Source organism: Mandrillus leucophaeus, unplaced genomic scaffold, assembly GCF_000951045.1.
Source record: "Mandrillus leucophaeus isolate KB7577 unplaced genomic scaffold, Mleu.le_1.0 Scaffold504, whole genome shotgun sequence".
NCBI lineage: Eukaryota > Metazoa > Chordata > Mammalia > Primates > Cercopithecidae > Mandrillus > Mandrillus leucophaeus.
The window spans coordinates 1,555,634-1,579,668 of NW_012105410.1; the positions used below are offsets into that span (position 1 = coordinate 1,555,634).

General features: G+C 38.8%; 1 protein-coding gene across 3 annotated transcripts in view; it reads left to right on the top strand.

Moving 5' to 3' along the window:
* Positions 1-24,035, top strand: part of FAM168A (family with sequence similarity 168, member A) — a 195,254-nt gene that overhangs the window by 111,153 nt on the left and 60,066 nt on the right. For all 3 annotated transcript variants that reach the window (XM_011996211.1, XM_011996212.1, XM_011996213.1), the window contains exon 2: positions 18,100-18,187. In XM_011996211.1, coding sequence (XP_011851601.1) covers positions 18,118-18,187 — 70 coding nt within the window. In that variant the 5' untranslated portion in view covers positions 18,100-18,117. The remainder of the gene's footprint in view (positions 1-18,099; positions 18,188-24,035) is intronic.

The window sequence follows — 24,035 nt, forward strand, 5'->3', positions numbered from 1 at the left end:
CAGCCCAGGTAACAAAGCAAGACTCCGTCTCAAAAAAAAAAAAAAAAAAGATAGCTGGTGTGTTAGATGGAATCAAGAAAGAACTTTTTGTTTATTTTATGTATTTATTTTTAGGTGAGACAAGTAACAGTATGTTTATATGAATAATCCTGCAGAGAAATGAAGTCCTAATAATGCTCAAGAAAGAGGGGTGAAATGACTTGAAGTAGTGTCTTTTGTTTGGTGAGGGAATGGAATCTAGTGTACCACTGGAAGGTTGGATGTGGAGTGTTCATCTATGGTGATAGGAGAGAAGTTAAGAGTATGTGGGTACAGGTGCAGTTTGGTAGGTAAATGTGGGAGCTCATGAAAGCTCTCTTCTGGATGATTAATTTTCTTTGGACAAATAAGCAAAATCACTAGTTGAGAGTGAGATTAGGAGCAAAGAAAGCATGAAATAGTATAGGATGGATGAGGCAAATATAGAATGATTGTCAGATTTCATTTAGAACCAACATGAGACTGGGCACGGTGGCTCGCACCTGTAATCCCAGCACTTTGGGAGGCTGAGGTGGGCAGATTGCCTGAGGTCAGGAGTTCAAGACCAGCCTGGCCAACATGGTGAAACCCTGTCTCTACTAAAAATACAAACATTAGCCATGTACGGTGGCAGGCACCGGTAGTCCCAGGCACTGGTAATCCCAGCTACTTGGGAGGCTGAGGCAGAATTGCTTGAACCCGGGAGGCAGAGGTTGCGGTGAGCTGAGATCGTGCCACTACACTCCAGCCTGGGCAGCAGAGTGAGACTTCATCTCAAAAAAAAAAAAAAAGGACCCACATGAAAATAGTGATCATGAGTTTAAAGTTACATTTTAACTTTAGTAAGCATAATTGTGTATTTTCCTGCTCCCAAGACCTGTACCAGTGTTGGCAGAGAGTAGATGGTGACTGAATTTAACCAGGGTTGTGGTTTAACCAAACTAGTGTCAATACAAGTGATAGAGGGGCAAGGGAATGAGTATTACAAAATTGACCAAGGAATTTAGGATAGCCAGGGTTAGAAGAGAGGTGAGGGTATGAGGAGGATGATGGACAATGAAATATAGTTAGAATTAGTAGATTGAATGTCCTCATAGGTTGAGGGATTGTTAGAATTGGGGTACTATAGTGAGCAAACTAGAAAGATAAGAGATGGTGTTTGGCAAATGAGATATTTGAAATTAAGATTAGAGAAAAAAGCTTTCAGTCATTAGTAATAACACGTTCAAGGATTATAACCATGGAAATGAGAGGCTGAGGTCAAGGTCAGTGGAGGAGAGGTCGAATAACTGAGAGGGCAGTGCATTATAATCATTATTTATGTAGTTATTGAAATTACCAGGAATGATAAGAATATATTGGAGAGAATGACAGTGAAGTAGGAGCCACAATCTTTAAGGCATAAGAGGAAAGTTACTTGGAAGTAGTAAATGGCTACAAAGAGGGGTGATGTTGAATCTGATGATATGAGATTCAGAACTGAATGTTTTTATGGAGAAGGCTCTGGAAGCAACAGTGAGGTTCAAGGCCCAGGGGAAGGTGAGAAGTGAGAGAAAATCAGCCCTTACTTGTAAGTGCTGCACAGGAAAGCATTATTATGTGAGACAGCCAGATTTCACTTAGAGCAGAGGACATTCTTAGGAGAGGTTGAAGTTGTAGAGGATTTTACTAACCTTGAGTTCCAGAGAATATAGTGGAAAAAGATCAGGAGATGAAGAGGGGAGAGTGATGAGAGTTGGAACATGGAATGTACAGAGCCATATAGGATTAAAGTCTGGAAGATAAGAGTTGGAAAAAAGGAAAAAAGCAAACAAAAAATGATATCCCCAACTGAGAAGGAAGAGGTCTTTTCTGTTTGTTTTTAGTAAGATTCATATTTTATTCACATTGGTCTTGCTGGTTAAAAAAATAATCCATGGCTCATCAGTGTGGATGATATAAATTTATTAATACTGAAAACATACTACTTATAATAAGAAATATTTGTACATATATTCTGAAAACCAGACAGATGCACACTTGTTCGCCTGCAAGAAAATATGTCTAGGGATATCAAAACAGATGAGTAGCTTATGCTAGGCATTAATCTTTATTCAAACATTGATACCACATTGTCCTTTTTATTGAGGGCCATTTTGCTTCCTTATGAACACGTTAGAACTTATTTTCCAAGTAGCAGGATGCTCCATCTAAATGATCTGTTTAGAAATACTTGTTCCAGATTATAAATCAATCTGGAAATCTCAGTGGCACAGGAGGGGAAAAATTCTACAGTGAGCTTTTAATGTTATCTCTAAAAGCTAATAAATGATGGTCAGACTTACAGTTTGTGATTATCTTTGTCTGAAATGAGAAGTCTGGAATGTTATTAAAAACCAGCATTTTCATGCTTTAACATGGATGAACCTTGAAGATGTCATGCTAAATGAAGTAAGCCAGTCAGAAAAGGACAAATATTGTATGATTCATCTTAAATTAGGTTCTTAGAATAGTTAAATTTAGAGACAGAATGTAGAATGGTGGTGTCAGGGACTAGGTAGGAAGAGGAGAATGGGGAGTTAGTGTTTAATGGGTATGAAGAGTCCGGTTTAGTTCATAAAGATGAAAAGTTCTGGAGATGGATGGGGGTGATGGTTGCGTGGCAATGTGAATGTGTTTAATGCCTCAAAACTGTACACTTTAAAATGAGTAGTCAATTTTGTGTTATGTATATGTTAACAACAAAACAAGCAAAAAACCCCAGTGTTTTCAGTATTCAGTGCTTACAGGACTGCTTGTCTAAACTGAGTCAACCATACCCATATTGCATTACCAGTAATGAGCCCTTTCCCCCCAAACTTTACATTTGTATAGTAGGTAGATAAGAATAAATAAGAAGCTGATTCTAAGGTATTGGTAGGTCAGGGATAGAGATACACATGTAGTCCTCCATGGTCTAGTTCCAAAACTTCCCTATTTATAAATGTGGGGGCTGAAAACTTGAAGAGGGTGGGCTTTGAAGAATAGAATTCCCTGGCTGCTCTGAAGCAGCACAGTTCCTCCAGCAGAGACCCTTTTTATTAAACTTAGGTAGTAGTAGCTACTGACTTTGCTGCTGGCTTGCACATTGGGCCTGATTTGACTCCAAACCTTCAGCAGGGCATCTGGACAAAGTAGGAGACTTATTATACCATCTTCAGGTTGATTGATTACATTGTGTACACCTATGGTTTTTTCCTAAAGGGAATGAATTTTAAAATGCACGTAATAAAATAGGATGAAAAACAAACAGATTAACAGTGAAGGGGAAATAGGATAATATAGTAAATGAAGCCAGGGTAAATTTAGTACTAGAAGTTTTTGCTCATTGCTAAGAATGCTCAGCTTTCCAGTGACCAGACCAAGCAAGGCCTGGTCCAAGGTTCAGATTGTCTATGATTCGTTCATTTATTCTTTCAGCTGATAATTTATTCCTAGTAAGTGTTTGAATATTCAAAAGACACATGTGTATCTCTGGTTCTAATGTCTGAAGGAAGTAGAACTCATTTTAAACAACAGATGACGTTAGTGGGTGCCATAGTAAACCTGATGGCAGGGTCTGTGTGTGATTTATTTGTTTCTCCTAGATCTAGTACCAGTGATTAGCTCAGATCTAGTACTTAAGGATTTGCCGAATGAATTAGTAAGAAATTACTGCTTTTTAGGATCTCATGTAAAAACTTGGTCAATGGAATGACTTTAAAACAGTCCTTTAGATGTGTTATGTATATTTAACAACATGATGGTTGTTAAAATAAAAGTGGTGGTTAATATTGTCAACTTGATTGGATTGAAGGATGCAAAGTATTGATCTTGGGTGTGTCTGTGAGGATGTTGCCAAAGGAGATTAACATTTTAGTCAGTGGGCTGGGGAAGGCAGACCCACCCATGATCTGGGTGGGCACCATCTAATCAGCTACCAGCGAATATAAAGCAGGCAGAAAAATGTGAAAAGGCCAGACTGACTTATCCCAGCCTACATCTTTTTCCTGTGGTGGATGCTTCCTGTCCTTGAACATCAGACTCCTTGGACTGGCTTCCTTGTTTCCCAGCTTGCAGACGGCCTCTTGTGGAATCTTAGGATCCTGTGGGTTAATACTACTTAATAAATTCCCCTTTATATATTTATCTATCCTATAAGTTCTGCCCCTCTAGAGAACCCTGACTAATACAATCATCAAATACTGAATACCTGTAGTGTGTAGTTGGTCCTGTGCTGTACCCTGGGGAAGAAAAGGATATGAATAAATTATGGTTATTTAAGAAAACCTGATGATACAGAGTACTATGTGATATAAAATTTGTAAGGACTGTGAAAGCTCAGAGGAGAGTGTTCATCATAGGCTGGGTTATTCAACTTATACATCCGTAAAATGGGGATCATACATAAAGTTGCTGTGAAAATTAAAAGATGTTAACATCTTTAAAGCTCTATTAGCTGATAATCTTATTCAAGGAAGACATCATGGAGAAGGGATGCTTGGAGTTAGGTTCTTTAGACCACTGTACTCATTTCTACTGTAGCATGTTGGTGTTTTTATTTGACTCTTTACATGTTTTTCTTTTCTGGTAGCACCAAGGTCCTTAAGGGCATATACCATAACAGTTATAGTATATAACTTACTCTGTATCCTCAGTGCTGATGCTGGTCCTGGCATAAGATAAAGACCCAGTAAAGGTTTATTGACTGAAGATAAGGAGGAAGGAAGGAAGCAGCAAGGAAGCACATTGGGAACGAAGCAGGCTTGCTTCTTTAATGACTGAGAAGGTTCAAAAGACATTCTTTCTGAGAGCCCTGTTTGGCTCTGAATTATTACATCTGACAGAATATTCTCTTGTGCTATTATACTTCTTCCATACAATGTTCATTCCTTACTACCTTTATACTCTTGCTGGACTCTTCTGCGAACCTCTAAGCTAATAAAAATAATGGTTGGTGGGTAATTAGTTCACAGCAGCCATCATCTCCCAAATCAGTATTTCCAAATTCCCAGTTGTCTGTTGGACATCCTTGTCTCTACTTCTTCAAAATGAACACCATCCTTGAATGCTTACCTCAGAAACCTCTGACTTTCCTCTCATCAAGCCCTGTGTACAGAGAATTTTCAAATTCTGTCGGTTCTGACTGGAAAATATTTTCCTATGTTCTTTCCTTCTTTTCCGTTTTAGCTCTCCTTTCTAGTTCAGACCTTAATTTCCTTAACCTGGGTAGCTGCTTTAAGACTTTCTGTTTCTCCTTTGCTAACCCATCCTTCATCTTCCCATGAAATATTATTCTAGAACACAGATATGATTATATTACTTTGTTATTCTCCATAGCATTACTTTTATCCTCCATAACATCTTCATAGCAATTCTTTATATTAAGTGGTAGTATTTCTGTTTTTTTTTTTCTTTTGAGACGGAGTCTCGCTCTGTCGCCCAGGCTGGAGTGCACTGGCGCGATCTCAGCTCACTGCAAGCTCCGCCGCCCGGGTTCACGCCATTCTCCTGCCTCAGCCTCCCGAGTAGCTGAGACTACAGGCCCCCCCCCACAGTGCCCAGCTAATTTTTTTTTTTTTGAAGTTTTTAGTAGAGACGGAGTTTCACCGTGTTAGCCAGGATGGTCTCAATCTCCTGACCTCGTGATCCGCCTGCCTCAGCCTCCCAAAGTGCTGGGATTACAGGCGTGAGCCACTGCGCCCAGCTAGTATTTCAGTTTTATAGAGAAGGAGGTAATTGTCTTCCTGTAGCAGATAGCCTCAAGGTGAAATGAACACTGTCTTTACTTGTTTGAGGCTCTGTAATTACCCTTCTAAAGTCCTATACCTGGGAAAGGGACAGTCCAGTGTCTTGGGTCCCTATGGACACTGTAGGTCTTGGTTGTTGACAGTTGCATGTGATGAGGATGTTTCTCTAGGCAAAATAATGATAAAAACTACAATTTATTGTGTTTGCATGTGCTCAGGAAGAACATAAATTATTTCATTTAATTTTTCCAGCAATCTTGGAATATTGATACCACTAGTATTTCCCACTACACAGAAGAGGAAACTGAGATTAAGTTATCTGAGGCCTCACAGCTGTTAACTGTGGCTAGGTTTGAGTTTCTGGCATCCCACTGTCTATGGGACCTTGAACAAATCACTTAACTTCTGTTTGTTTTTGTTTGTTTGTTTGTTTGTAAAATGGTCATGGGCATTGTTAACTCTTGCAGCCTCTTTATAAGCTATAAAAGTGCTATACTGTGAAAGCTTTTCTCAACCCTTATACCAAGAAAAATGACATCCTCTTTCTGTTTCAAGCACTTTGTTCTAATGCAGCACCTTGTATTACAGTCAATCTTAAATACAACTATTTCCCCACTAAAAGATGAGTTCTTTTAAGGTCAGAGAATTGGCATGTAGTAAGGTCCGAGTACTTGTGTGGTGTAGTGAATTAGTTAGGTTCTTTATTTAGGGAGGTGTTCTCTGAAATTTGTTTGTTCTTAAAAAAAAAGAGAGAGAGAGAGAAATTTTCTATTATTTGTAAGCATTTGCTTTAGAGGTAATTTTGTTGTGGTTTTGATTAGCTGAAAAGCCATTTTCTTAAAGCTATTTTAATGGGCTGAATGCTCTGGTGGTTGAAATGTGACATTTTGCAGACAAGCATCTCATTTACAGGCATGCACAAAGCTGGGTGTTGAGCTTTTGCATGAAAGATCTTTCTGGTAACTGTGGAAGCCTTTCAGATATTGAGATTCTGTGGCAGATTCCTAGAAATCAGGGTTCTCCTCCATTTCATTTTTAAATTGAAACATTTTCTGAGATGAAATATTATATACAGTATTATAAAATGTAGAAATCTAATATGTTGTCTGATTATATTTGGCAGGCAATATAAAGACTCAGACAGCTACTATAAAAATGGCTTTCTTATGTATCATACTGATAGAATTAAGGAAAAAAAAACACTGAAATGGAGTTTTCTTAAAGTTGTTTGGTAAGAAGAAATTATTTCTAAAGTAAAATTAAGCTGTCGAATTCCAGTCAACTGTTTCTTTTTATTCATCCATTCATTCATTCATTCATTCATCTAGTCAACAAATGTTTATTGAGCACCTTGCTTTAATATCAGGCCCTTTTCCAGGAATTCAGTAGTAAATAAAAGAGATAGTTTGTTGATCTCAGGGTGCTTAAAATGTAGCAAGAAGAAAAGAATTGGGCAAGCAAATTACAGTTGCACGGAGTATTTATAACACAGACTTCTAGAGAGCTCTGGGATCATAAAATTACCTGTAGCCATGCACAGTCTGCCTTTCTGAGATCTTTTCTAAGAGCTAAGTGGACCCAGTTGAGAAATGGGGACAGGAATAAAATCCCTGCTGTGTTTTCCCGCAGATTGTATGCTCCAACCTTCCAAAATTACTTGATATTTTCTGAATGTTTTCTTGCCCTCTCACGGTGTAATTTCACAAATGGCCTTTCTTCCTCTCTCTCTAGAATTCCTGTCATCCTTTAAAACACAGATCAAATGACACATTTTTTTGAAACCTGTATTATCCTACCAATTAAATAGGATTAAGTTCAGCTACATATAACAGTAATAAAAAATAATAGTGGTTTTAAAATATAGTTTTATTTTCTCATGTAAAAGAAGAACAGAGGTATATATAGCAGAGCTGAAATGATTGTTCCATGAAATCGAGGTTGTTTCTAACTTTCTCAGTTTAAGACCTCCATTCTCAAGGTCACTTCATGGAAAAGAAGGCTGCTGAGCTATAATCATCATGTCCTAATTCTAGATAGCAGGAAACAGTAAGGGGAGAGGAAAGACACCTTCCCCAGGTAACACAGTTCCCTTTAAGCAGCCCTCTCAGAAGTTCTACAGAGTATCATGAGCAAGACTAATCAGCCACACCTAACTATTCCTGGGGAAGCTGGGAAATAGAATCCTTTAACTGAGCATGTTGCCATCTAGTGGCAGTCACAGCACTGCCCACCTGCTCCCCTATCACCCCACTATAGTTGTTTTTTTCTTTAAATTCTAGCTTTCAGTATAACAACAGTACTATATTGCTATTAATTCCAAGGCTGTTTCCCCCATATAAATACCCCAGGGACAGAAATTGTGCCTTCTTACCCCTGAATCTGTAATACTTTATGCATGGCCTGGCACAGCAAGTTATCAGTTTATATAAAGTGAGGGTGCTGAAGTAAATGACTTAATCTCTTTTAGCTTATTAAAAATTTGTAACTATTTATTGAATCACCAACTTGTATTTTTAGTAGCTTTATTGAGGTTATAATTTATATATGATAAATGTACTCATTTTAAGTATACAGTGTTTTTTTTAAGTATACAGTGCTTTTTAGTAAATTTACAGAATTTTATAACTACCAAAAATCATTTTAGACCTTTTTTTCACACCAAAGAAATATCTTACTTCTATCTGCAGTCAATCGCCATTCCTACTCTGAGTCCCAGATGATCAAAAATCTACTGTTTGCCTGTACAGATTTGTCTTTTCTGAACATTTCATACAAATGGAATCATGCAATATGTGTTCTTTTGCCCTGGCTTCTTCCACTTAGCATAATATTTTCAAGGTTAATCCATGTTGTGACATGTATCAGTAGTTTGTTCCTTTTTATTGATATTGTTGATATTTAAAAATTTTTAATTTATTTTCTCACTGGTTGCTTTGGGGATTAAATATGCATCTTAATTTATTATAACTTATTGCATTTGTTACAGTCTAGTTCAGATGCAAATTAATGTAATTCAGTAAAATGTAGAAATGTTGCTCCAGTATAGCAGCATTCCCATACTTCCTTGCTTTGGACTCTTGTTTTTTTGTAAATGATATCTTTATATATCATAAGGCCAGCAATTCAGTTTTATAGTTAATTGTTTTATGCAATTGTCTTTTAAGCCAGTTAACACGAAAAATATTTATACTTTTTTTAATATATATATTTCTCTCTCTACATATCAGCTTTCCTGGTACTCTTTATTTTTGTGTGTGGACTTGAATTACTGTCTAGTATCACTCCTTTCAGTCATAAATACTTAGTATTTCTTTAGTATTTTTTGAAAGGCAGGTTGCTGGCAATGAATTGTCTCAATTATTTATCTGGGAATGTGTTTATTTTGACTTCAGTTTCAAAGGATAGTTTTGCTGGATTTCGAATTCTTGGTTGACAGGTTTTTTTGTTTATTTTTTCAGCACATCGAATATACCAACCTCCTGTCTTCTGGCCTCCAGTCAGCTGTTAATCTTATTGTTATTCCCATTTATCTTATGAGTTGTTTTCTCTTGCCACTTTTGAAATTTTCTCTTTGACTTTTAGGAGTTTTACCATATTGTGTCCGGTTATGGATCTTTTTGTGTTTATCCAACTTGAAGTTGATGATATTTCTTGGATGTGTAGTTTAATATGTGTTGTTGTTGTTGTCTTAATCAAATTTGGGAAGTTTTTGGACATTATGTCTTCTTTTTTTTTTTTTTCAATTTGCTGTATAATTTCTTTTTCTTCCCCCTTGACTTTTATTTTAGGTTCAGGGGTAACGTGCAGATTTGTTACGTGGATAAATTGTGTGTCACTGGGATTTGGTGTACAAATGATTTCATCACCCAGGTAGCGAGCATAGTACCTGACAGTTTTTTTTTTTTTGACTTTCACCCTCCTTCAACCTTCCCTGCTCAAGTAAGTCCTAATGGCTATTGTTCTCATCATCACGTCTATGTGTACTCAAATGTTTAGCTCCCACTTATAAGTGAGAATATGTGGTATTTGGTTTTGTGTTCCTGGGTTAATTTGCTTAGGATAATGACCTCCAGCTGCATCCATGTTACTGCAGAGAACATGATTTTGGTTTTTTTTTTTTTTTTTAATGGCATAGTGTTCCCATTTTTGCCACCTAATTTTCTTTCTCTCCTCTTTCTGGGACTCTCATGCTTCTATTTTGTTTTGCTTGCTAGTTTCTCACAGTTTATTTTTCTTCATTGTTTTCTTTTTGTTTTTCAGATTGTATAATTTCTATTGCTATGTCTTCAAGTTCAATGATTCTTCTGCCAGCTCATGTTTGCTTCTGAGCCTCTCTTGAATGATTCATTTCAGAATACAATTTCCATTTGGCTCTTTCTATTTTTATATTTTTTATTGATATTCTCTATTTGATAAGTTATACTTTCTTTTAATTCTTTAAGTGTGGTTTTCTTTATTTTTTTTTAACATTTTTAATAGCTGCTTTGAAATATTTATCTGCTGATTCCAATATCTAGACCCCTGCAAGAACAAAATTTATTGTTACCTATTTTTTTCCCCCACAGATGGGGCATACTTTATTGTTTCTTTGCATGTTTCATGATTTTGTCCATATTGTTGGAAACTACATATTTTAGATAATACATTGTAGCAACTCTTGATTCAGATTCCACCCACCCACCCACCCCACGCCCGCCCCACCACCAGGAGGTTGTTGCTGGGATTTTTTGTTTAGTGACTTGCTCAGACTCTTCTGTAGAGTCTGTCTCCTTTGCAGTGTGATTTCTGATGTCTCTGGCCATATTTTTTTAATTACTGTTTTAATTTTTAAACTTGGCTTCCTAAAGGTCACCCCTGGGTTGGCACAGATTAGTGGCCATCCAATGTTTGATCAGGAGTTCTGCTTACATGTAGGACAGGAAAGTTTCCACCCTTTACCAGTGGATCTGTATGTGGTTTAGGGAATGCATTTAAAATTCAGGCTATTTACAATTATGCTCTAACTTTTAGTTTTATGTTCAAGGCCTTAAATTCTCCCAGAATCAGTAGATAGAGAAGGCCCTCTCTACAGACTGCTAGGGATCCTGTGAAAGTTTATCAAGACCCACTATGGTTGTTGTGTTCCCCAGAACTCCCTTTAAAAATTCTGGCTTATCTGCAGGTCTGTTGCCTGCACCAATTAGTATTATGACCTCAGAGTAGCTGCAGTAGTGGCCTTCCTGGATTATTTGCTGCTGTTCCCCAAATTGCCTCACTATTGTTTTTGACAATGACTCTGGGCATAGGATTTTCTGTGCTCAGTTTCAAATTAAATCAGCCCACTCTGGTAGCAGTAGTCCTTGTAGCCTGGTCTAGCCTGCCTTAGTAGCAGGCCCCCTGTGGAGCTGGGGATTGAGATAGGGGCAGCCCCAGGGTAAAATGCCACGGACTTTCACTGTTCTTAATGTGGTTCAGAAGTTTTTCTTGAATAGACGTTTCATACTTTGGCCCAAAATGGTTGTTTTTTACCATTTCGTCTCATTTTATTTTTGCTTTTGGGGGAAAGGGTTTGCTAAGCACTTTGTTCCAGAAGTTCCACCTCCTTCTATTACTTTTGGCATTTTAATTTTTATTTAACTTTTAAACTTTCCTAGCTAGACCATAGCCTCTTTTAGGCAAACACAATCTTTTTCCTTTCCCAACAGTATCTATCCCAGAATGCATTAAACCTTTAAGCTTTAGTTTCTTGGTCTCTCAAATGAAATTAATAATCTTTGCATTGCTTACTTCAAGGGACCAAGTGAGATAATGATTAAAATCTCATTGTAAACTCTAAAGCACTGCGTAAGTGGTAAAATTACTTGAAAAATTTACCATTTTACCATTTTTCAAATGGTAGAATTTCAAAGAATTTTATCATTTTAGTTTGCAAAATGTAGTAGTAGTTTGCAGACTAAAACACTAATTTTAAACACTGCAACATGTTGTACAAATATTACTTTAATCTCTGGACTTTTTTGCTTGTCATTTAATGGTCATAGATTTTGTTATTTTGAAAGAAATAGTTCAGATGTTTTTAAGGGTAGCAGGAAGCCATTTGCAGAACAGTGGGTAGGAGTCTAGAAGTGAAAAATCAGCTTCACCAGGAGGAATCTTTAGCACCTCTCTTTTCTCTCTCGCATACCATGCAACTGCTGGGCCTTACCATTGCTTTTTTTGCCCAAGATGAGCTCCTAGTAGAGGCTTCTCTGGGCATTGGAAGCAGCTGCTGGAGAGATAGGGAGCCAAGAAGTTGACTGGGATATGCCAAGAAATGCCAAACATCTTGAAGTTTTTTTCACAGTTTTATTTTGGAGAAGCATGAAAGCACATTGTTCATTCAACTAGTATGCATTTAGTGCCTGTTTTGTGCCAGTAATATTCTGTGCACTGGAGATACAAGATAAATCGAATCTCATTCTCATGTATCTTACTCTGATGGGGGAAAGAATAAACAAGAAAATAGGTCAGACAGTAATAGGTATTGTAGTGGTTTGATTGTCTAAAACTTACGCTGAAATTTAATTGCCCACGTAACAGTATTGGGAGGTGGGGCCTTTAAGAGGTACTTTGGTTCTGGGGACCCCGTCCTCAGAGGTGGGCTTAATGTCTTTTTAAACAGGCTTTTGAGGAGCCAGCTTTCAGGGAGCTACTTGGGAGACTAGGGCAGGAGGATCACTTGAGCCCAGCAGTTTGAAGCTGTAGTGTGCCATAACTGTGCCTGTGAATAGACATTGCAGTCCAGCCTGAACAACATAGTAAGACCCCCATCTCTTTTTTAAAAAATCATTTTTTAAAAAACTTTCAGGAATAGATTCTCTCTCTTGCCCTTCCATTTTCTGCCATGGGATGATGTAGCAAGAAGTCCCTTGCCAGATGCTGTCCCCCTTGATCTTGGACTTCCCATGCTCCAGAACTGTGAGAAATAAATTTCTGTTCATTGTTAATTACCTAGTCTCAGGTATTCTGTTATAGCAGCACAAAACAGACGAAAATAGGTATAAATAAGAAAAGTAAGCCAGGCGCAGTGGCCCATGTTTGTAATCCCAGCACTTTGGGAGGCCGAGGTGGGTGGATCACTTGAGGTCAGGAGTTTGAGACCAGCCTGGCCAACATGGTGAAACCCCGTCTCTACTAAAAATACAAAAATTAGTTGGGCTTGGTGGCAGGTACCAGTAATCCCAGCTACTTGGGAGACTGACACAGGAGAATTGCTTGAACCTGGGAGGCAGAGGTTGCAGTGAGCCGAGATTGCGTCACTGTACTCCAGCCTGGGCAACAGAGAAAGACTCTGTTCCCCCCCTCAAAAAAGAGGGGGAGGTTAGAAAGTATGAGAGAACAGAGAATAACAGCACGTGGAGGACCTATTTGAGATAAGTTGGTTAAAAAAGGCATTTCTGATAAGGTGACATTGGAGCAGAGACCTGAATGAAGTAAGGAACTGTGCCATTTGGATACCTGGGGAAAAGGGCATCATAGGTGTGGGGAAAAAGCAAGTGCAAAGACCAAGAGGCACAAGCATGCATGGTGTCTTAGGGAACGACAAGGAAGTCATTGTGATTGAAGTGAAGAAAACAAAAAGATAGTAGTAGAAGTTGCAACCAGAGAGGTAATCACATAAGGCCATATCGTACAGTTATAACTGCCCATGGTGCCCAGCAGTGACCCAGCAGGTGCCAGGTACTGTGGTAGATATGAACTGCCTCCATGTTGGGATCTGTTAGGGTCCAAGCAGAGCACTTAGGCTCTTGAGTTGAACAAGGGTTTGAGGCCTACTGTTCCAGAGGCGAACCTAGTACTGGGGTAGGTGACTGGAGAGCCTGGGAGCCTCATCTAGTATAGTGAAAGTAGCTTGGACATTGAAATCAAACAGATTTGGCTTTGAAATGGGCTTTTCCTCACTTCTTAGTTATGAGATCTTGGGCTAGTCATTTCATTTTTTTTTTTTAACTTCAGTTTACTTATCTGTAATATAATAAAAATAACACTTATTTTGCAAGTATTATAAGACTTATAGGGACTTAATAAGTCCTTAGCACAGTACCTGTCACATGGTAGGTGTTCAGTAATTGGTAGCTGCTGGTAGTAGGGGTAGTATTTATTTATTTTCTTTTTTCCTTTTTTTAACCTCCACAGAACCCCCAAAGAGGTAATGTTTATGGTAGTGCTAATGGTTAACCTTCTATAGGGTGTTTATTGTGTATCAAACATTGTTCTAAGCAAAATTCTTAGGCATCTCCAATCTAAGTCCAAATCCAGATTTCTGTTCTTCACCCAAAACCTACTCCTCTCATAGTTTTCACCAGTAAATGGCATTTTTATTATTCCAGTTTCTCAAGCCTTGGCATCATTCTTGATGTCTTTCTTCCTCTCATACCTTATATTAAATCCGTTAGCAATTCCTATCATCTTGATCTTCAAAATATATAAAAAACACGACTAGTTTCTACCACCACCACCACTGCTACTGCCACCATCATCTTTCATCTAAACTGTTTCTAAAACCTCCTGACTGCCCTGCTTCTCTTCTTGCTTTCCTGCTGTCTGATCTCAGTACAACAATCTACCTCTTCTTAAAATGAAGACGAATAATTTCACTCTGCTTTGTAAAACAGTCCTGTGGCTTCCCATCTTATTTAGAAAAAAACAAAGTTTGTATAGTGGCCTACAAGGCCCTGCATGATTTGGCCTTCATTACCTATCTGATCTTACTTCATATTCTTCCCCTTCATTTACTCCACTTCAGTTGAACTGGCCTCTAAGCTATTTCTCAAAAATGCTTCTACTTTGGGGGCATTTGCATTTGCTGTTTCCTCTACTTAGACAGTTTCTTCCCAGAGATCTCCATGGCTTGCTCCTTCAACTTATTCAGGTCTTTGCTCAGATGTCACTCAATGACACTTTCTCTAATTATCTTATTTAAAATTGCAACAACCTGCCCTTAGCACTCCCTAAACAGCTTGAGTGGATTTCTTTACAGGAGCGGTCCCCAACCTTTTTGGCATGGGACAGTTGTTCCATGGACCAGGGGTATGTGTAGGGTTGGGGCAGAGAGGGGGGGCATTAGATTTTCACAAGGAGCACACAATCTAGATTCCCTCATATATGCAGTTCACAGTAGGATTCACGCTCCTATGAAAATTTAATGCCACCGCCGATCCGACAGGAGGTGAGTTCAGGTGGTAATGCTTGCTTGCCTGCTGCTCACCTCCTGCTGTACTGCCTGGTTCCTAACAGGCCATGGACTGATGCTGGTCCATGGCCCCAGGGTTGGGAACCCCTGCTTTACAGTTTTTATTGCCATCTGAAAAAAAATCTTTCACTTGAAAAAAAATCTCTCTTTCTTCCTCCTCCCAACTAGCATGTAAGCAGAAATTTTTGTTGTTCTTGTTCTCTGCTGTATCTCAATTCCCCTAGACAGCCTATATGAGAGAAGTGGCATTTGAGAAAGAAAGTCTAAGGCATGGTCCTCAAACTGGGCATCAGAATCTCCTTAGGAACATAAATACACAGATTTCTGAGCAACATCCCAGATAGAACATAAAGGATCTTGTATACTCTGTGAAAGAGTTTGGATTTTATTCGTAAGGCTTTTGAAGAAGGCGGGGTGGTATTAACTACAAATGTATAAGATAACTTTTTGGGATAATGAAAATATTTTATATCTTGATTGTGGTGATGTTTGTACAACTGAATACATTTTTCAGGGGCTAATAGAACTATATACCTAAAAGAGGTAAAATTTTACTATACGTAAATTATACTTTAATAAACCTATCATTTAAAAAAATTTTTTTACAAAGTATGTTTTTCGTTTTTTCCCCCATTTTGCGGTTAGAGGAAACAGAGACTCAGAAGTTAAGGGACTACCCTGTGATTGCATCGTGGTATGTGGCAGTTCCAGGATTTGAACCTAAATCTGCCTGATTGTAGAGTTTATGATCTTCCTACTCATTTTTAGCCTGTCCCTGAAACTATTAACAGTACAGATTTTGTTATAAAAGACCAACCTTCCTTTAGAAGCTAGGAATCCTGTCTGCCCTTGAGCAGCTCCCTAGAAGTGGTTGTCATATTCTAAATTTTGAAACCCTGGCAGATCTCATTTCTGTCAGTCATTAGTTGAGACTGGAATTGATGCTATTATGGAGTGCTACCCCAGGCATGATCTCCTCCTGTGGCAGTGGCCCTCATTTTGGAGCAGCAGGAGACCAGTTTCAAAGCTGATGAGTTTCTTTGATTATGAAAAGCAATTTTGTACTTTGTCCAATCAGCAACACAGAGTTTCTTCTCAGTAGGAGAGTGCTCAGATGTTTACAGGCAAGTTGTACTGCTTAGCACTTGTCTTAGTCCTTTTCGTGCTGCTATAGCAGAATACCACAGACTGGGTAATTTATAACGAATGGAAATGTATTGGCTCATAGTTTTGGAGGCTGGGAAGTCCAATACCAGGGTACAAGCATCTGTCAAGGGCCTTCTTGCTGTGTCATCCCATGGTAGAAGAAAGAAGGGCAAAAAGAGGGTGACAGAGAGCAAGAGGGGGCCAAACGCATCCTTTTATAAGGAACCCATGCCCACCGTGATAAACCCACTCCTGCAATAATGGCATTAACCCATTCATCAGGGCAGATCCCTCATGGCCTAATCATCTTTTAACAGTCCCACCTCTTAATTACTGTTAAAATGGTTATTAAGCTTCCAGCACGTGCTTTCTGGGGGGAAACATTCACACCACTGCAGCACTTTATCAGTCTTCCTCACCTTGATGTACCAGGCAAAGAACTGGTTGGGTAGAAGAGAGACCCAAAGCCGAAAGAGTACAAGTAGTCTCTGTGTTGTCACATGGGCAACATTGTCACATCATCATTGTTTACATTTGCATGTCACTTGACAGTTTGCAACTTATTTTAACATCTATGATCTCTTTTCATTTTTAATGTCTTAGTATTCTGTGAGGAGAGTGCTTTTATTTAGAGAGAGTGTATGTTACTTGGGTATATTTTTAGATAACTCTGGCTGTGAGAATATTTTTTTCCTTTAAGTTTAACTGAAATGTATATCACTCCTTTAACTTTCATCCTCAAGTTGTTCTAGTTTCAGTTTGTTGGCTGTTGGTAATTTTATCTAGCTCGTTGCCCTGGGGTAGTTTGCTAGGGCTACACATCAGGTACATTTTAGGACATTCTGTTCTCTGAAATTGGCCAGTGGCATTTTCCCTTTTGCTTATCTGTTGGTCCCAGCTTCTTCTCCTTGTTAGCCCCCCTTTTCTCCACATCTCATTTTGGAACCCTAGACAGACTAATCGCAGAGCAGTGTCATCACACCAGCTGTTCACTGCCTGCCTTCAGCGTTTGACTTGTTTCCGATTTTGAAGTGATACAAGAGAAGTTAATGACCTAAAAAATTGCCCATCTATCTTGTGAACCTAGTTAGGAAGGAACTGTTTGATTTTTATGATGAGTAAATAATATATTTGGAGACACATTTACAAATGTGTCAGGCTATATAGTAAGGAAAGGCTCCCTAAACAAGGTGGGACAAATTGGCTGGCTAATAGAGCTTAATGACAGATTTTCCATTAATCAGAATGGAGAATGTGCTTCATTAAGATAATTAACAGAGCACTTGTGCAGGTGGTACTTATTGCACACAAATTTCTAAGTTTATTTCTTTCCCTTGAATAAATTTGGAGAGAAATCCTAGCCGTATTTCCTTGTCTGCATTAAAATTATCAGTGGCAACAAATTCCCTTTTTTGTTTTTAAAGCTGCTGGTAACTGGTATCTTGTCCTCTGCAGGTGTAAAGGGCAGATGAGACGCTGCTTTTCCTTCCAGCAGTCTGTTTGCTCATCACCAGGCACCAGGCTCCACTAGTGAACCATGGAAAGCATATCCTTTTCCAACTCTTAGACTAACAACACTGGAATTAGAAAGGACCTCAGAAATCTTAAACTAATTCATTTTGTATCAGGACATTGAAGTCCAGACAGGGAAAGTGACATGGCCAGTGCCACATAGTACTCTAGTGCCAGAGCTGTCTGTGGGATAGTGGGACTAACACTGAACTGAGAGCCAAAATGCCTGAGTTGACATTAGGCAAGTTATATTACTTCCTTGCTCCTTACTATTTTCATCTGTAAAATGGGGAAAGTATTTAGCAAAGGGCCAAGCACAAGCAAATTAGCTTTTTTGTTTAGTCTTCTTTCCACTATACCCTGATGCTTTCCTTTCAGGGAAAACTGAAGATTATAGAGGAGAAGCTGGTGTCAGGAAGAATGAACAATCAATAATCAGTGCTGTTTTCTTTGTTTTCTCTGTAGGATCCTCAGTCTTCCACAATGAACCCTGTTTACAGCCCCGTGCAGCCTGGGGCTCCTTATGGCAACCCTAAGAACATGGCCTACACGGGTGAGTAGTGTGAGAATGGCTCTCATTTGGAGAAATAGTAGTTAAGGATATTACCAAATAACTTGCTCATCCTCCTAACATACACCTCCAAAAGTCTTGGTAAAGTTTGGGAACATGCAGAAGATATGTCTGAGGTCCAGTAGAAAGATCTCAGAGAACCTGTTGTGTGGTTGTTTCCAAACTTTGTTCTACAAAAATACCAGGAGAGTGTTTTAGAGAGTCCATAAACATTTGATTTGATTATTTTAAAATATTGAGAACTATTTGTATAAAACATGAATATGTGTTAGATGATCAGTGTGTTAAGCTTCTAAGAATGCCTGTTAATTTTTTTTAAATGCTACCATTTACATCTGCTTATGTTTTTAAATCAGGGTTTTCTCAATGCTATGCAATCAAATTAACATTCAGAAATATATTGGAGTTTGAACCTGATATAACTGTAACTGTTATCCCTAAGTTTCTGTTTCACATGTTTGTGTTTATCACAATAGTTTCATTGTCCTTATTACTTAACCTTAACAGTAAATATTTTCTGTTTGAATTTCTATTTGTATATTTATTCTAACAAAATTAATTTCCAGTAACCAGGACTCATGGGGCAGTACTCTACACCCTACTAGCTCATGGAGCTTGTTGCTTTTCCACTTTCCAGTTCAGAGTGTTCCAGCAATTTAAGTTCCTTTGCCAGAGGGAACTGAACTGCTTTGGCAGACAGAGCCCAGGGGAACCCTGTGGAGCTTTGGTTTCCTATTTGCTCTGATCCTGGCTGCCTTCATTCTTACTAAGTTGCTAAACTAGAGAAGGAAGAGAACAGTTGCATTTATCTATTGATTTACATCAAGATTAAGCAATGCAAATCTGGAAGGGGAATTGATTTTGTCAAATTTTCCAAATTTCCAAAATTGGAAAGGGAACAGACTTTATCTCTGCTTGGCACATAGTAGGACTTTGTAATGTGTTTTGACTGACTGGACAACAACCAGGTTCAAATCCCCGCTCTGTCAGAAGAATAGCTGGGTGACTTTGGACAACTTGCCCTAACCTCCCCAGACTTAATTTCTTTGATAAACTGGGATAATATTATCTATTTCATACTAGATAATTCTGGGAATGGGACAAAATATTATCCATTTCATAGGACAGTTGTGAGAATCAAACAAGGTTATTTGTACTCCTGTAGAGGGAAGGAGGATTTTTTTTGTTTCTACTAATCACCAAGGAATATTATGAGCCTGGAACTGTTTTAAGTTAATTCCCTGCTGTAGATTCTAGGACCACACAGATAGTATAAACTCCACATAAGTAGTATAAATTCAGACTTCATACAGGCCAAGGTTTCAAATTTGTAGGGAGACTTTTTATTTTTTAACCCAACCTTGACTGTTGTATCTCTGTATTTTTGGGTTTTTTTTTTCTTTTTTTAACTGACAGTATGACTCCTCCAAGGTCCCAGCTTTGTGCAGGGGAATTTGAGTTGCAGCTCTTGGATGCTCCAGGGCCCACAGCCTATCTCCTACCCCTGGTGGCTATAAAAAGCAAGCCCTTTGAGTGCCTAGACTAAAAAATCTCCCCAAAGCAGCCTGATAACAGCTCACTACATAGACTTCCTGATTTTTAGTTTCCTCTTTATTTTTTGAGTAGTAGGGATTCCTTTTTCTTTCTTAAAATCTCAACTCTGCCTCATAGGATGTTTGTTATACTTCATCCAGCTTTTCTAGGTATTATGCAGTAGGCAGATTTTCAGGTTATTTTTCTTCTGTGTTACTGGAAATGGAAGATCTAAGTGAAGATAATTTATAAACAAATGCCAAATATAGTACGTTAGAGTAAACATTTATATGGTTATGTTAAAAGTCTTATCATTTGGTAAGAACATACTAGGTACTATATATTAATTATAATCTTATTAATCATAAATGCTGTAGCTTTTATAGATAAAAAACTATGGTAGTTTAATTCAGGTCATGTGACTTGACTAATGTATATAGCTTCTAAGGGATGAGAAAATACTTGAACTCAATTCTTTGTGATTTCAAAGTATATGTGCTTTCTGTTACAGTAAGCTAATCTGTCTTAAAATATGTGCTACTTTCTCTCTTCCCCATGATAAATTAAAGAAGAGAATTGTCTTTTTCGTTTCTAGGACTAGGAAAGCTTCCCTTTGAGGAGCTGGAAGCCTGTTCCTGCCCAGCAGTTTGGGGTAGGCTCAGGAGGGCAAAAGTACAGGGGGTCAAGTCCACTGTAGTGTCATCTGCTTCCGAGGAAATGGGATGGTGGCCGCAGGGAGCAGAGGAGTCAGAAACACTCCTGGTTTGAAATTATCTTGAAGTCTGAAGATGGGAAATAAAATATAGCTTTGTGGTACAATGTATTCCAGTAAGCAGCTGTCTTCTAGCCAGTTGACAGTGTTCTTTCTCTCTCTCTCTCTCTCCGCCTTTGAAAGCCCCTTTACTGAGTTCTTACTGTGTGCCAAAACCTGAGCTCAGTACTTTTTTTTTTTTTTTTGAGATGGAGTCTCACTCTGTTGCCTAGGCTGGAGTGCAGTGGTGCGATTTCCGCTCACTGCAAGCTCTGCCACCTCCCGGGTTCACGTCATTCTCCTGCCTCAGCCTCCCGAGAAGCTGGGACTACAGGTGCCCGCCACCACGCCTGGCTAATTTTTTTGTATTTTTAGTAGAGACAGGGTTTCACCATGTTTGCCAGGATGATCTCGATCTGACCTCGTGATCCGCCCGCCTTGGCCTCCCAAAGTGCTGGGATTACAGGCGTGAGCCACCATGCCCGGCCTGAGCTCAGTATTTTACAAAAAATACCTATTTTTACACTTGCAGCAATCCTATAACATGGTTTTAACTAGCTCCTTATATATTTTGGCAGAGTGAATTTAGAGAACGTAATATGCCATATACTTTCAAATGTTTAAGCATAGACTATATATTATGAACTGAATGTTTGTGTCCCTCCAAAATCTGTATGTTGAAACCCTTAATCCCCAGTGGGATGGTAATTGGAGATTGAACCGTTGTAGGTTTAGATGAGGTCATGAGGTTGAGCCTTCATGATGGGATTAGTTCCCTTAGAAGAAGAGACACCAGAGCTCTTTCTGCTATGTAACAACACAGCAAGAAGGTAACCATCTGCAAGCCAGGAAGGGAGTCATTACTGGAACCTGACCATGCTGGCACCCTAATCTTAGACTTCCACCCTCCAGAACTATGAGAAATAAATGTCTGTTGCTTAAGCCACCCAGTCTGGTATTTTGTTATGACAACTCAAGCTGATTCGGACAGATAATGAGTACAGTGAACACTTGAATACCCTTTACCTAGATTCACCATAACAGTGGGCTGTTTATAGACCAGGGCATTTCTTTTTCCAAAAGCTTCATAAAGGTTTTTCTGCTAGAATTTTGGAGTGTAGTCAAGACCTCAATCTTCTTCTTGTCTTTTGTTTTCTGAAATGTTCTGATGGTGTCAGTGTCCAAGCATCACCCAGGGGTCTCGTATGTGTTCTGGAGTGTGTCAGATCTCAGCTGAAATCTGGTCTCTCTCACTAATTAGCTTTGGAACTTTGGTTGAGTGATCTTTCTGAATCTCAGTTTTCTCGACTGTAAAATGGAATAATGACCTATACAGATGGTTGGTTTGTAGTCGGTGAAAATGTTTATAAAGCTTCTGGTGTCATGCCTGGCTCATAGTGGACACTCAGTTAATGGTGGTTGTAATGCATAGCAATGAGTATACACCTACAGGGAAAAGAGCGTGGGTCATAGAGTTAGTGACTTAGATTACAGACCTTATTCTGCCACTTAAGAGCTCTGTGACATCAGATAAGTTTTCAAACTTTCTGGGCCTCAATCTATCATTTGCTTTAAAAAAAAAAAAAAAAAAGATAAAACAGGGTTAGGAATGCCTTCCTCACAAGACAGCTGAGACTAATAAATGTAACAGGGCTAGCCACTGACTTGTGATGAAGTTTCAAAAACACAATTAGAAAATAATTCTAAAATGGGAGAACAGATGAAGCCCCTAAATGAATCCATCATTTTATAGGTGAAAAGATGGAGTATAAGAAGTGTTTTGAAGAAAGTGTTGGGGTTGAGTCTGGAACCTATGTCTCCCCATCTGGGTCTGTGTATTCATTGTCTCTCTACCACAAAATAACAAGTGTCCTCCCTTCTCTTCATTTCGTTGTGGCCACTTCACATTCCTCTGCTAGCCCACTCCAATTAAAGAGTTCTTTCTGACTCCTCCTGTGTTGACCCTTAATGAATATCCTGGTTTCAGCCAGTAGAAAACACAAGTCCAAATGCTACAAATACACTAACAAAAGATATAGCTCTCAAGGTTAGAAGGCTAGGAAATTAATCTGTTCAAAGACTACCATCTTTTTTTTTTTTCTTTTTAAACCAGTGGTGGTTCCCCCGCCTCCCACCCCCCCAGATTGCTGCTTTTGCTTAAAACTTTGTAAGGATCACCTGTTGGAGGTTTTGATTAACTGACATTCGTACTTTGTTTGTTCTTTGCAAAGAACTTTTGTGGGGGTTTTCCCTTCATATATATATATTTTTTATAACAACTCTGGAAGATAGTCTTTATTTTCCCGATGAAATTAAGCTTCTCTAAGGTCACACTGTATAGCAGAGCCCAAACTAACCCCAGTTACAAAGTAAGTGCTTTTACTGCTCTAGCATACATGGCTATGACAGTACAGTGATTAGGATCTCAGATGAGCCTGGAAAATGGATTCTAATTCCTGAAACTGCTCTCGCAACTCCTTGATGTTCAAACTGATCTCCTCTGCTAAGGAGAGAACTCCAAGATTACTTGATTACTTTTTCACCTATGGTTGAAGAAGAGCATCTAAAGAGATTTATTAACTGTTCTCATGAATATAATCTTGTGATTAAATCCAGTGGACCCTTTTTAGCCTTTATCCTAATTTGACTCTTCTATATCATTTGACACCTGACCCCTGTCTTGAAGCAAGCTTTCATTGCCTCCATAATTTTCATTGACCATAATTGTTTGTTTATTTTTGTTTGTTTTCCCTTTCTTCTTCTCCAGCTGTTCTTGAATTCGTCGCCTTTCAGAATTTTCTTCCCCTGCTCACCCATTAAAAGTTGATGTTGCACAAGGGCTCTGTTTCTCCCTTAGCCTCAGCTGCTATCTATGGGCTGATGATTCATAAACTCTAGCACTGTGGCAAACCGTTCTTCTGAACTTCAGACTAGTTTATCCAGCTGTCTTCTGAAAAATCTCCTCCATGAATGTCTCATGTTTTGCTCAGACTTATTACATCTAAAACTGGGCTCATTATCTTATCATTCCCCTGTAACCCATTTTTTATCATTTGTGATTAATACCAATATCTGCCTATTCCTAAAATCAGAAAACATCATCCTTGATACTCTTGCCTCTTTTGCCTTCTAAAGCCAGTTATTAAGTTCTGCCTTTTTAAAAAAGATTGTAGTAAAATGCGTGTACTATCTTGGCTGGGCATGGTGGCTCACACCTATAATCTCAGCACTTTGGGGGCTGATATGGGTGGATCACTTGGCCAAGAGTTCCAGACTAGCCTGGCCAACAGAGCGAAACCCCGTCTCTACTAAAAATACAAAAAATAACCAGGCTTGGTGGCACATGCCTGTAATCCCAGCTACTCCAGAGGCTGAGGCATGAGAATCGCTGGAACCTGGGAGGTGGAGGTTGCAGAGAGCCAAGATCGTGCCACCACACTCCAGCCTGGGCAACACAGTGAGACTGTGTCTCAAAAAATAAAGAAAAAAATTTTTTTTTTTTAAATTTTCCATTTTAACCTTTTCTTCCTCTCTTCTCCTCTCCTC